General features: G+C 36.8%; 1 protein-coding gene and 1 long non-coding RNA gene across 3 annotated transcripts in view; one reads left to right on the top strand and one right to left on the bottom strand.

Annotated features, from left to right (window-relative positions):
• The window catches only part of LOC106952567 (uncharacterized), a 28,094-nt gene that overhangs the window by 4,261 nt on the left and 9,334 nt on the right, over positions 1-14,499 (top strand). The window lies entirely within an intron of this gene.
• uckl1a (uridine-cytidine kinase 1-like 1a) overlaps positions 2,624-14,499 on the bottom strand; it is an 18,320-nt gene continuing 6,444 nt past the window's right edge. Inside the window, exons 2-15 of one of the 2 annotated variants that reach the window (XM_015040683.1) lie at positions 13,878-14,065; positions 13,516-13,622; positions 12,158-12,328; positions 10,979-11,050; positions 10,657-10,846; positions 10,521-10,582; positions 9,021-9,037; positions 7,761-7,859; positions 7,599-7,692; positions 6,657-6,719; positions 6,453-6,575; positions 6,153-6,260; positions 4,580-4,736; positions 2,624-3,089 (exon numbers count right to left, since the gene is read on the bottom strand). In XM_015040683.1, the coding sequence (XP_014896169.1) occupies positions 3,034-3,089; positions 4,580-4,736; positions 6,153-6,260; positions 6,453-6,575; positions 6,657-6,719; positions 7,599-7,692; positions 7,761-7,859; positions 9,021-9,037; positions 10,521-10,582; positions 10,657-10,846; positions 10,979-11,050; positions 12,158-12,328; positions 13,516-13,622; positions 13,878-14,065 (1,507 nt within the window). In that variant the 3' untranslated portion in view covers positions 2,624-3,033. The remainder of the gene's footprint in view (positions 3,090-4,579; positions 4,737-6,152; positions 6,261-6,452; positions 6,576-6,656; positions 6,720-7,598; positions 7,693-7,760; positions 7,860-9,020; positions 9,038-10,520; positions 10,583-10,656; positions 10,847-10,978; positions 11,051-12,157; positions 12,329-13,515; positions 13,623-13,877; positions 14,066-14,499) is intronic. The other variant, XM_015040691.1, reaches the window with a different exon arrangement.

Here is a 14,499-nt window from a genome sequence, read left to right as displayed (position 1 = left end):
GTGTGTGTGTGTGTGTAGTGGGGTCTGCGTCTGTGTTGCTGTGGACCGAGGAAGGTGGGGGGGGAGGAAGGAGAAAAAAAATAGGTCACCCCTTAAAACAAAAAGCTTGCAGTCAACATCGTAACCGTCTGCTGAATTTCCATTGGCTGGCCTGTCTCCATGGTAACAGGTTAACCTTGAGGCAGTAGTCACATGAGCGAGCGAGTCTTCTGCTGTCTTGGAGGATACAGAGCACGTCGTGTGACATCCCCGATCACGGTGCCAACCAGTCACGGTGGGTTGGAGGAAAAAAAACAAAACAAAACAAAAATAAAACAACACACGGGGCGCCGCTCAGACTGTAGGTGTGAAGATGACACAACATTCACAGCTCCGGTGATGTGCGATAATCTCCCTGTGAGCAGCGTGAATGGCTGAATGAATGCATGAATGAAGAGCTGAGATTGCCTTAAAGTGGGAGATTACCCAGTAATAGGGAGCATCACCAGGGGTGGGTTTTATGGGTGAACACAGCAGAGTGGAACAAACAGTGCTGGTCATAAAACCCCCCCAAAAACAAGCTGAATGTTGTTATAGTCAAGCTTTTTACAGTGTGTAAAGCACAAAACAGAGAATTTAGCACCTAAAATAACAAATTAAATATATTTCCAAATGTTTTAGATGTAATTCGGGTGTGTAAGTGTGTCTTCTGTGTTTTTACAGAGCGCATTAGTAGAAGGAGCAGGAAGAGCAGGAGATTTCTCCCTGGAAAGAGGGATTAGCGTGAGCGACACTGTCCCCTGCAGGCCGAACAGTGTACTGCAGCAGGGCGGCCTGCGTGTGAACCCTGAGAGTCTGAGGAGGTTTAAAATATTCAGCTGCCAGCCTGTGACCGACCGTGACCTCTGAGGGGAGCTTCTCAGTTCAAGCACTGGTTTGTGTGTGCAGAGAAAACTGAATACAGGCTCAGATCCCCCTTTCTCTCCCACTATGGAAGAGGATTAGGACAAAAAAACAAAAACAAAAACAAACTAAAAACATTGGATTTTATGTCAGAATTCTTAGTTCAATCTAAGAATTCTAACTTTTTCTCAGAATTGTGACTTCTTACTTAGATTTCTGACTTTATTTCTCAGGATTTTTACTTTTTTGGAATTCCAATTAAGGTCAGAATTATGGATTTTTTTCCTCCTATTCCTATTTTAATCTAATAATTCCAACTTTTTTCTCAGAATTGAATTTTTTTGTCTCAGAATTCTAACCTTTTTCAGAATTCAGATGTTTTTTTTTCTTTTAATCAGAATTTCTTAAAATGTTCACCTTTAGGCAAATCTGGTCTTAAAACTAAAATCTGCCAAATAAATTGATGTCAGGCTGTAAGAGTGAAGAAAATGCAGGTTTATAAATCCCATAACAAGAAACAGTTTTGTGATGATTTTATATAACTGACATAAAATTAACAATGGTTGTTTATTAGCATTTTGACACAGAATCAGAACTCTGAGTTTAAATTCACATTTTCCTCTTTCTTCTCTTCATTTTCCAGCATCTTTGTGTCTCCAAATCTCTCAGTTTTGGCGCGTTGGTCACATTTGTTTTATCAAGAGTCGCCATAGCAACTGGCCGCATGTATTATTTGCATTTTATATGAATGCATGGCTCCTGAAATATATTAACTACTGCGTTGAACCAATACAATGCGAGTGCAATATTGTACGCTTCTTGCAACAACAATTTTGATGTGAATCTCCTGGAAATTAAAGAGTTATTGCCATTTTGTCCACTTGTTTGTCCCATGAAATCATCAATAAATAACAGAAAATTAAAAAACATGATTAAATGCAGACGCTATGTGAAATTCAGTGATATAAATCTCACTTTTTTAAGTAAGTGGTGTCCTGAAAGAGCCTAATGGGAATGTTTTCAAGGACAATATTTCAGTTTGTGGTGGCATGAATACAGTCAGAAAATAAGAAATAAAATAGTTTTTTTTTTAATTATTTCTATCGTTATCACAATAGTACCACAAAATATTGTGATAAAATTCAAATTCCATGACACATTATTGAACCATTTCACTTGAATATGTTGCTGGAGATGAGAAAACTTTTACATAAATTTAATAATTTATTATTTAATCTTATTGGAACGAGATGAAATCTTTAAGTTTCCAATAAATTTCACACAAAAGCCAAATATCCCAAACTTTTTGTGAAAAGTGCAGAGCAGACAGAGTACACTGCAAAACCCCAAAAGCTTACAAAGTAATTTTGGTTTAGTTTTTACTGCAAATATTTTTCATACACGTGAAATAAGACAAAACTAACTTACAATAAACTTTTCAGCAAGAAACATGAGCAATAAATCCCTACTATGGATGAAAAAGTTCTAGTTCCCTGGCAGATTATTTCACTTGTAGAAAGACATTTTATAAGTTAAATAATCAAAGTGCTTTTTCATTAATATTAAGGAATTATTTACCTTAAACAGGCTCATATAAAAGCTTGTTGAACAGTTATTTACAAATTAGTTGTTTATTCCAAGTACTAAGATATTTGCAGGGGAAGTTCTCTGACCATAAATACTTAGTAAGAAGCTTTAGCAGCTAATTTTTAATATTTTTGCATAGCTTTTTTTTTTTTTAAATGTGAGTTACATAGAGGTGCAGCATTTCTTGGAAATGAAGACACTTATCATTATAACATGCTAAACAAAAAACAAAATGAACATTACAGTGATGTGATGTTTTTCCTGTTGACATTTTTTCTGTCACATTAAACCTAAAAAATATATAAATCTGCACATTTCACACATGTTCAGTTTAAAAACAGACAATTCATTCATATCCTGGATTAGATTATGAAATAAATGAAATTATTGCAATGTTTAACCTCACAGGTGATGATGGCACCAGTCTTTATAGAAATATTCAGCACGTTCGTAGCTGTTTGATCATACAAAAATGGTCTACAGTGTATAAAATTAATATAAGAATGTATCTGGTGTCTGTGCCTTATCCAGAGTCACACTGACAGCTGCTCCTGGTTCTCTTCATCACTCCAGCCGGCCGACCGACCCGTCCGTCCCAAAGTACCGGTCACCAAAGTCTCCTGAAAACACGCAGCGGAGAAACAGCAAACAGGAAGGAAAAGGAGGAGCGTTAAAAAGAAATTAAACTAAACACATGAAGACGTTTTTCACAAAATACACAAAAATATAAAACATATAATAATTTTCATTTGAAACAGAAAACCAGTCATTATTTCTGCTGCTACTATTTACTATAACGTTTACTACTATTATGGTTACAGTAATGTTTTGTATTTTCTAGAGTTTTACCCCAGTTTACATTTTATTTAGGAACACAAAGAGAAATACAGGATTTTAATGCTTTAAAAGTTTTAACCTAATTTAACACTAATTATTTTGTACATAAGACGGTTCCGGTCCAAACATTTGTGTTTTTGATGGTTGAAGATTAGTCACAGTTTCTGCACTCTCTTTTTTCTGTCAATAAGCAGGCCCACATTTATTCAACACATTCTCATTAAAATCATTAACAACATATTCCTAGTTAAAGCTGCAGTCAGATCTAGTATTTTTTATTTTTATTTTTTTTTTTTAGTTTTTTAGCCAAAAACGCTCTTTTTGTTGTCAAAAATTGCTTTTAGCAGTGCTTAGAAAAACAATTTTTCGACAATATCGATTTATATTTTCAATATTTAAAGTTGCGTAGCTCTAAATAGTCCTTTAAAATGACAAAATTCAGATTTCTATATGCAGGTCTATAATGTGACTCAGACTGAAACTTCATTTAAATCTCATAAAAAGCAGCAGCCTTGTTAAAAAACGTCACATTTGATATCTTAGCAACGTTTTATTTTGAGCTCATCCTTTTTTATCATGCAGTTCTTCTAAAGGATATTTAGTTTCACTAATTATAGTGTTTGAGGTTGCTACTGGTAACTGATATGAATAAAAGTTTTTCTTTTTTGTTGTTATTGTCATTTTGAGATAGTGTTAAGGTAAATAATACTTTATATTTGGATTTTGAACATACATTACATGTTGCTGCTTCTTTATGTTTTATTTACAGGATCTGAGGTGGGTAGAGCACTCAAAAAATGTACTCAAGTAAGAGTAAAAAAGTAATTGGTAAAAAGTCTGACTAATTGATCAAGTGATCAATTGATATTTAAAAATTATATATTCAGATTAACCAAAAAATACATATTTAAGTTTAAATTTTGGTATTTTAAGGACTAAAAGGACAATAATTCATAAAAGTAACAAAGTAAGAACTTTTTTCCAAATCAGTTTCTTTCAATAAAAAAACTTATGAAACTTCAGCAAAAACTGCAGGTGTGTGTCTGTGCCTGGTAAACTTCTGGTTAAAACATGTTTGTTTTTCATCCAATGGGTAGAAAATCCAGACATTTTACTCAAATAAAATCAAAAATACTTCAAAATGAAATTACTCAAATAAAAGTACATCTTTTAAAAAAAAAAAAGTTACTGATGTAGTTGAGTAAAAGTAACAAGTTACATCTCTGTTAAAATGAAATGAGTGAACTGAACTTAAATGTGCGTGGCTGCTTACCGATACCAGGAATGACGTGGAAGGATTCGTCCAGGTCCTTGTCCACAGCCGTGGTGATGATCTTGACCTTTGGGAAGGCGTAGGCCACAGAGTGCACTCCCAGTTCAGCCATCAGCAGTGACACAAGCATGATCTTTTCCTCCTGAACCTCATGATCCTGCTCAGACACACACCAGCGGTCAGTGGCTTATGTTATCATCTTTTTTAAAATGTCTTCCAAACATTGTACTAATCAAACTCACCAACTAACAATGCAAATCGATTAGTAGTTTATTATATTAAAATTAGTTTCACTCGATACGCTTAGACCTTCCTTTAGTGTTGTCGTTTGGCCGCCATCCAGCAGAGGGCGCCGCTGGTCATTCTGAGCCGTTAATATAGAAACAAAGATGGCGGCGGGGATATAGAGCAACCGGAAAGAGAAACGGTCTAACGGTCCGGTGTGGGGTGGAAAATGCACTTTATGATGTTACGTTTTGAAATATAAACTCTCGACAAACTCATTAAGTTGTTATCTTACTAGCTCTTATTCAGTCGAGCTGCTTCAACTTTATTAATCAAATATTATAAATGCGCTACAAAGACGAGAATGTGGTTACAGAAAAGCAGAGGACGCAGAAAAAATGGAAATGTGGGGAAAACATGATGATGTCCTGAGTTAATTCATATAATAGAAAAAATCTTTTACTCTCCTTCCAGGGCAAGCAGAGACAGTTCTTCTGTATGATCTTCTCTCTGTTTCACATATTTTCATCGTTCATTTTTCTATTCTGTAACCTAAGAGATTTTTTAAAATATGTATAGGTTTAATAATGTGGAAAAAACACAAATTTATATTTATTCAATCAATATTTAATAGAGATGACGACACAAAATAATGTTAAAATTTAAAGAATATTTTTTAAATTCAGCATTTTTATGGAAAATGTATGCCTTTATGTTATAAAATACAGTTGGCACTGTTGATATGAGATAAAACTTAGGTTTCTAAGAAAATGGTCGTTTATGAATTAATAATTAGTCGATTGTAAGATCGATGACATGAGGTCATTTCAGATTCTAAAAAATAGAGAATACATTTTTATATTAATCTCAGAAATTTTCTTGAAAAAAGGAAATTTCTTGAGTTTGAAGAAGTTGAAAATTTGCTAGAAAAAATGAAAATTTGAGATCAATCTCAGAAATCTCAAAATTTTAGTTTTGATAATTTCGGGAGTTCTTTCTAGCAAATTTTTTACTTTTCAATATAAGAAATATCCACGTTTTTTTCTAGAAAATTCCTGAAATTTTACTAGATAGATCTGTTTCTATCAAGCAAATTTTAAACTTTTGGAGCTCAGAAATGTCCTTGTTTTTATAGAAAATTTCTGAGATTAATCTAAAGTTTTGGAGTCTTTTGGTGGAAATTTATTGCTTCTATCTACAAAGGCCCAAATGAACCATCATTCGATTGATAAGCTCAATCAACTTTAGATGATCTCATTAATCGATAACTTTCATCTCTACCACCAATCAAACACAGACGAGCGTGTTGGGGTTGAGTGCGGTCGACTCGTAGCTAGTCTCCACCCACCAGCAGAACCCGGACCGCCATCATGGCCGCAGCGCCGGTGGAGACGGTGCTGTCCATCAGGATGACGTGATCCTCGCTGATGTCTTTGGGCAAGCGCAGGTAGTGCAGCTGGCCAGGCCAGAGCGGAGGGGAGAGCGGTTGCCACGGTTACAGGCACAGGACAGGTAGTTACCACGGAGACAAGCATCACCAGGAAGAATTTTTTATACATATATATGTAAAAGAACAATGGTGGAAAGTCATTTTGAGACGCTGTGTTGAATAGCAAACGGGTCGGGTCGGGTTGAGGGTTTCCGCTACCTCTGGCTCGCCGGAGTCCATGTTGGTCTGGATCAGGATCTTCCCGATGCGGACGTCCTTGCACACGGCCCTCAGGGCGGGCTCCATGGTCTCTCCTGCCCTCAGGATGGAGACGCCGGTGATCTGCGGAGGCGAGGAAGAGGAAGTGGAGCGAAGGCGAGGAGAGGAGAACGCTCAGCAGGGAGCTAAGAGAACATCGCTCACTCCTTTCCCCTTGTAGCTGCGGCCGTCGTAGTCCGGGCCCTGCGGAGTCTGAACCACACAAGGCTGCAAAAAGAAGCAACAAAAAGAGAAACACACAGGAAAGTTGTTGTTTTTTAGCTGACATGGAGTGAAGTGGGTAAAGCATCCAAAAAAATTACTCTAGTGAAAGTAAAAGGCAGCTGTCCAAGGAATTAATCCAGTAAGTGTAAAATAGTAATTAAATATTTGGTAAAAACGCACTACTTCAACATTTTAAACTCAAAAAAGTAAAAAAAAGTATTTGGTAAAAGTTTACTCTAGTAGTGTGTAATTGATCATTCTGATTAATCATTTAATATTTAAAAAATACACAATCAGACGGACCAAAATATAAGAATATGTTGAACTTTTGGCATTTTAAAGATCAAAGTGAAAATAATCCATATAAATAATATAATCACAAAAGAACAAAATTAGGCAAAAGAAACATTTTTTCCAAATTAATTTCTTTAAATATGAAACTTAAAAACTGCAGCTATGTGTCTGTGTTTGTTTCAGGAAGATGTTTTAAGTTAATAAATGCTTAATATTGATGAAGTTCCAGTTTCACTGACAAATTATGTCATTTAAAACAAGTCACTTTTACCATGTCATAAATGAAATAACCTACCAGTAAAACTAGTACTTTTTAATACATTTTAAATCATTGTTGACTTAAAACAAGCTCCGATATCTTTGCTGAAAAGTTACTTGTAAATTAGTTTTGTCTCATTTCAAGAGTACTAAGACAGTTGCACCAGAAACTAAACCAAAAATGCTCGGTGTGAATTTTTTGCAGTGAATTGATCCAGAACACTTTTGTTAAAATTTTTTATTTTTTTTAAATCAGTCACCTCAAGAACAGCAAGGTGCTTAAAATGCGAGGCTGCATGTTTTGAACACCAGTTTTCTAATTGAAACCACCTGAGAGGGTAGAAAAGTCAGAGCATGTTCGATGAGAAGACGCATTAATCTCTTTGAGTAGAAGATGAACTCATCTCGGCTCGTCTCTCTGTTCCTGCAGCAGAGAAACAACCTTCAGTTTAAATGCGGTAGTTCTTCAGGTGAACCTGCGTGTCGCCGTACCTGATGATGGTGTGCAGGCCGCGGACCTGCGGCGAGCTCTCCAGCACGCTGAGCGTCTGAGGCAGCGGCTGCGTCTGCTGGACCGAGGCGAGCAGAGCTCTGGAGAAAACAAGATAAAGAAAAAGGGTTTTACTTTTATTTACTCTGACAGAAACACAATGTCCAGCCACAAGTTTACATCCACTCATCTTAGGACTCAGTACATTTTAAAAGCATGAACTGGATACAAATGTTTGATTTTCCACTGGATATTTGATCAGAATCAGCAGAATTAGAATCAGATTTATTGACCAAGATTGTGTGCAAAACCAAGGAATCTGACTTTGGTTTTAAAGCGCTCAATATTGTTCCGTTTGCAGCCATTTTCATACACAAAATGTGTAAAATAGGATTGTTGTTGTCCAAATATGTTTAATTCGCTTCACGGTAGAGCAGCTAACCCTTCTAGCTGTTCAGAGTGAAATCTGACAAGTATTTTATGTCTAATTTCTAGTGCAAATATCTTAATACACTTGAAAAAAGACAAAACAAAATAACAAGTAACTTTTCAGTAAGATGGGAGCTTATTAAACATCAATAGTTCCTTACCATAGATGAAAAAGTTCTAGTTTCACTAGCAGACTATTTCACTTGGGAAAATGTCCTGCTACAAGTGAAATAATCTGACAATGGAACTAGCACTTTTTCATTAATGTAAAGGAAATATTTACTTATAAAATGCTCCTATCTCTTGGTAAAAAGTTACTTGTAATTCAGTTTAGTCTTATTTCATGCTTGCTAAGATATTTTCACCAGAAACGTGACCCAACTTGGTAAGATTTAGTGTTTTTGAAGTGCATCTACCATCTGTGTAGCAGTGATCTCAAGATAAATGTCCAACCAGAATGTGTCCAGAATGTGTGGGGTCTGCAGGGATGTTATCGGCCCTTTTCCTGACCCTAGACCTCTACCACTCCTGGATGGAGGGAAAAAATGTTGTTCTTGTTTCATCCGTCTGATGGAGATTTGTTGGATGTTCAGAAGCAACCAACAAATTCCCTCTGAGAAAAGTTTAATGGTTCGACAAAACAAAAACAACGATATACGTTCAAGATCACTCAAAAGAAAGCAAATCCTTAAAAGTCCAAAATTAATAAGATATTTGTGCGCATGAAGAATGTGTGTAAACTTCTGACTAGGTCAAAGTGCACACAGAGGCAATAAATCCGCCATGGAGTCAAGTTTTAGTTGCTGGGGAAGCTAAAATATGTTTCAGCGTACCTGACACTGAGCTCACGCTGCACAAAGAGAAAAGAAATTAAATGAAAAGACAAAGAAAATCAAAGGAGAAAAGACTGTCAGGAATAGAAAAGTATAAAACCTCTAAAATTTACCCCCCAAAATCCATCATTAAAACACAATAATCCTATAAATCTCCTGGATGAGACGGACATTTAGATGCGTTTAAAGGCCCAGTTCTAGTTTGAACGGCGTGAAACTCATACAAGCTAAGCTAAACAGATAAAGCTAAAGATTGTTTTATTTTTTAGTTCTTTTTTTAGCTAAGCTAAAGATTTATTTATTTTTTTTTAGCTAAGCTAAAGATTGTGTTGAGGAAGGAAAACATCCAGAGTTTAGTAGTTTGAGATTTTTCTGGTCTCTTTCTATGTTTCTACGTATTGATCATAATATCTTAGTTAAACAGTTATTTAGAAAACAATATGATTGTAATATGTGCAAGTAAACAATACAATATTGTTCCGTTTTAAATGGGGTTCTGTAGTTTTCTAGTATTTTATTAATGGTTTTTGTTTTTAAAGTACTAAAATTTGTCTACAGGCCACTAAAATCAGTTCACCGTATTAAATGGTTTAATGTTGATAAACCGTTTAAGTCTGAAAAAAGTATATGTTAACGCTCTAGCTCTCACATCAAACCAACTTTTTAACTTATTCGTTTCTCCACAATAATCATAATAATAAATTAATATTTGGTTGAGTTTTAGTTGTTGCCTCTTTTTCTTCATGTTTTTCTTACGCCTTTCAAACTGCATACGGGGTTCACCAAGGTGCCGTACTAGGAGAAATGTAATATATAATAAATAACTGGATATTTGCTTGAGTTTTAGTTGTTGCCCCTTTTCTTCCAAACTTTGATTTTTAAACAGAGTAATCTGTGTCCCATCAGGTTTACTGAAGCCACTGTCACACAATTTTATTTTTTTGAATAGATACAAATTAATTTCTACTCTTAACTGCTTTTTTCATTCTATTGTTGAATTTCCCTCAATTTCACGTTACATTGTTTTCCACCAAGGGAACATATTTTTTTTCTCTAGTAAATCTACCAATTTGCATATAAAAGAAAGAGGAAAAAATTAAGCTTTTGATTATGATTTTCTATGCTGTTGTACAGAAAACAAATGTTTAGAATCAGTGTTGCAGCCAATTTTCCATACAGGCTAAAACAATACACTAAAAAAATTCAAATATTCATATTTGGAATAATAAAAAATAAACCATCAAATTAACTTTTGTTCTGAAAAAAAAAACAAGCTTTTTAGAAATTTAGATAATATATTAGTATTTGTAAAGTGTGGTGATGACTGAATTTAATAATAAAATTTATAAAGTAAAAAATGGGAAAAGTTAAGTTGATTTGTAATATTTCTACAGCTTTAAAAAGAGTATTTTATTCTGTTTTATAGTCACAAACGAACCACAATAAAATAAAAGTGTGTGAGTTACATCTGTTGAACACATGGGGGCGCCACATGCTAACCTCCTCCAGCTGGCTGTGGACATGCTGGACTATCAGATCGATGGCCACCATGTTCCCACCACCTTCACAAGGGAAACATAAGTCAGACGTTGTTGGAACATCGTTCCCTGTTCAAGATGGCCGCAGCGGCACAAACCTCGAGGCACGACGATGTCGGCCAGCCTCATGGTGGGTTCAATGTACTGCTCAAAGGCAGGCTTCACAAACTTGTTGTACTGCTTGATGACGCCTTCAATGTCCCGGCCGCGCTCTGTGATGTCCCTGCGGAGCCGGCGGACGAGTCGGATGTCTGAGTCTGTGTCCACAAAGATTTTCATATCCAGCAGCTGCAGACGGGTAGAAAGAGAAACACCTTCAGTCGCTCCGACTTCAGCAGAGCGGCTGCAAAAAGCAGCAGCTTCTGATTGTTTCACAAAGAGTTCTTCAAATACGGAGGAATGAAAGATGTGCTGCCATACCTGGAGAAGCTCCTTGTCTGCAAAAGACATTATTCCCTCGAATATGATAACGCTCGCGCCGTACACATTTTTCTGCAGAAAGAGAAAAGGCCGAAGCATGAGGAGGAGAAAAGAAGAAACAGAAACAAGTCTGAGGGACAATTTAATTTCACTTTGCTTCTATAATCTCAAATTTGAAAATTCCGCCCTCAAACATACAATCCTACATTCTTTTTCTTAAAATTATAAGACAGGTTCTTAATTTACTTGTTACACACTGCAAATAAAACACAAAATCAAGTATTTTTGGTCCAATTTCTGGTGCAATTATCAAACCTTTCAGCAAGATATAAGAGCTTGTTTTAAGTCAATTCCATAATGCTGATGAAAAAGTCCAAATTCCACTTGAAAATTATTTCACTTATAACGTGGTGGAAATATTTGTGCTCTGAGGAGGAAAAATTTTTTACTTTGAATGAATCTGATGGAGAAATCCACGAGTTTACATGAACTCATCTTGGGGTTGAATACATTTTAAAAGCATTAATTGGGTGCAAATTTGTGAATTACCTGTGAATATTTCACCAAAATTAGCAAAAATAAAATCAGATTCATTGACCAAGAATGTGTGCACAAACAAGGACTGTATACATATATAAACTTTAGAGGAAATAAATAAGGATAAAGGAACAATATACATGCATTTACAACCGTTTTTAAGATATAAAGTGAGAAAAATAGGATTTTTGTTTATTTTTGCTTCATGGTGAAGAAGGTAACCCTTCATTCTGCTCATCAGAAAGAGACACTACACTGTAAAAACACAAAATCTTACAAGGTATTTTTGGTCTAGTTTCTAGAGCAAATATCTTAGTGCACTTGAAATAAGTCTAAATTAATTTGTAATTGAATTTTCAGCAGGATATGAGCTTGTTTTGAGTCAATAATTCCTTAAAAAAGTACCATTTCCACTGGCAGACTACTTCACCTGTAACATGGGAAAAATGTATTGTTATAAGTGAAATAATCAGCCAGAATGGTTTCATCAATATTAAGGAATTATTTCATTAAAACAAGCTCCTATATCTTGCTGAAAGTTAGATATTTGCACTAGAAACTAGACAAAAATACTTGTTTGACTTTGTAGTTTTGCAGTGCAGTAATAAATACGCTTTGATGCGCGACCAGAGCAACACGTACCCAGTCTTTCTGTCTCCCATGTGTGGTGAAGTCATACACAGGGATCTTGACGCTCTTTCCCTGCTTCAGCTTTCGCAGCGTGGCCACCAGCAGCTCAAAGTCGAACGCGCCTGGATGGTCAAAGTTGTAGTCGTTCTGCGCTGCCAGGAGCTGCTCCTCTGGGGACAAAACCTGCAGCAAATGCAGCATGGAGGCAACTCAGAGGAGCTTCGAGACGCCGCGAAGCCGCAGGAAAACAAGCAGCTCTTCGGTAAATCATTCTAAATGTTCATCACGCCAGAATCTCTGCTATTCGGTCTACAATCAAACCAAGTCTAATGGACTATCAAGTGACGTATTATGACGTAAATTCACATTTTGTAAGTTTCTGTTCCTTCGTTTGGTTCTAAAAACAGCCATAGCACTTAAAAAAAGAAACACCCACACGTTTTTTTGTCAGTAAGTTAATGTTTTTGGGTGTTTGGAAAACGAGCCATTTCAAAAACCTCCGGAATCTAATGCCGCAAATGAGCAGGCACTGCCCGTCACCTAGCAACCACAGCCAAGCCCAGTCGTTACCTAGCAACCAAAGCTGTGTTCCAGGCCCAGCTGGGGTTTTTTCAGAATCAAAATTCCTTCCTTTCATTTTCTTTCTTTCTTTCATTGTGCAAGAAAGAAAGAAAGCACAATGAAATAAAAAAAAAATAAACTAGAGACACGCAGAAACAACTGGGAATTTAAGGAAAATTTAATTAATAAATGATGATCAGGTTTTAGATGAATTAGCTGTTCTGAAGGCAACAACAACAGCTCTTGGGCCTTAACTGTTTCTTTTTTGTTTTGTTGTGCTGTACAATGGCTGCTGAAAAAGATAAGTGTTTGGTTGTTGACTTACCAGAAATGAACCCCTTAATGCATTTTTGTTGGTTGTCTAGGAGGCTTTACTAATGCTTTTCAAAGATGTACGGCAGTATAATTGCGCATCTAATTGCAGTGATTTTCACATGAGAGTGCAAACGTTGAGCTGCTTACCGTTGAGCTGCTTACAAAATGTGAATTTACGTCATAATACGTCATTTGATAGTCCATTAGCTGCAGCTTATTTGGATTTAAAATGACAAGATGCATCAAAACAGCTCATTCTGAAAGGAGCTCAAACTGAGCAGACTAAAATTGAATTTATTAAGAATAATTTTGTCCAAAAAATGTAACAAACATGCATAGATCTATCCTAACCTGCATGAAGGCTTATTAAATGGTTCTATCTGTGACCGAAAACATCGGCACAACAAAACACCAAGAGGATGAAAATATTTCCTCCTAAAGACGATTTCTTTCTGCAGTAAATCCACATATAAGCATGAGGAAGAACAGCTCACCTTGTAGAAAGAATCCATAGACAGAAGCACAACCCAGGGCACATCGAGCGCCTCGATGATCTTGTTGGCCACAGTGGTCTTCCCTGAGGCGCTGCCCCCACACAGCCCTGCAGACACACAGATCTCAGCTGTTCTGGGTGAATCTAATGTCTGGTGGTATGAATGACTGATTACGTAAAAGTGTACATGGACATCACAGCCGGCCCAAGATAATGAGAGTTAAGTGGCTGCTTAGGGCCTCCACGCCACCAGGGGGCCCCCAAAAACACCAAGCCAGCATGATAAATGCCCTGATGGACATGAAGAGAGAACGGTCCAAAATGGTGGACTCTGTAACATGAAGAAGGAGAACCGCGTCATACCGATGACGAAAGCCTCTTTGGACTGAGCGCCGTGCTCGTCGTACCAGGGAGGGCGGCCGGCGGTGTAGATGGTACGTGTGCCGGTGCGGAGCAGAGGTGGTTCCGTTTTACTCAGAGAGGTGGCGCTCTTCCTGCGGGGGGCCCCGGCGTGAGGCAGGAGCCGGTCCAGCGAGTCCTCTCCGCTCCCACTGCAGAACAGCAAGCAGCAGGCGGGTCAGAGAAGACGCATGGTGAGCTGCAGCAACAGATCTGATCTGAACCAGCTTTATGGTCTATGGCAGCATTTCCAGAATAGCTTCAGAGTTCAGCTTTGACTTCTGATGATATTTTTCACACATTAAATCCAAACGCTTGGTGATGTTGTGAGGTTTAATATTTCTCTCTCTAAAACGAACACGTCACATTCACTTTGGTCTCATTCTCTCAGGGTTATGATGCGTTTTTCCTGTCAAAATTAAAAATACTTAAAGACTGAAATGTCCGATTTCTTAGTTAAATTTAAACACCTGTGATGAATTTGGTAAAATTTCTGGAAGGCTTTTAAAGACGGGGAGAGAAAGAAGGATGGATGGATAGACAGTAATCTTAGCTTTATATTTCATCAGTTGACCTGAATGGGCTC

The sequence above is a fragment of the Poecilia latipinna genome, unplaced genomic scaffold (assembly GCF_001443285.1).
Source record: "Poecilia latipinna isolate Pla-1442-1.1 unplaced genomic scaffold, P_latipinna-1.0 Scaffold31, whole genome shotgun sequence".
NCBI classification, from domain to species: Eukaryota; Metazoa; Chordata; class Actinopteri; order Cyprinodontiformes; family Poeciliidae; genus Poecilia; species Poecilia latipinna.
Note: the sequence above shows the minus strand (reverse complement) of the source record. Positions and strands in the feature narration are given on the sequence as shown.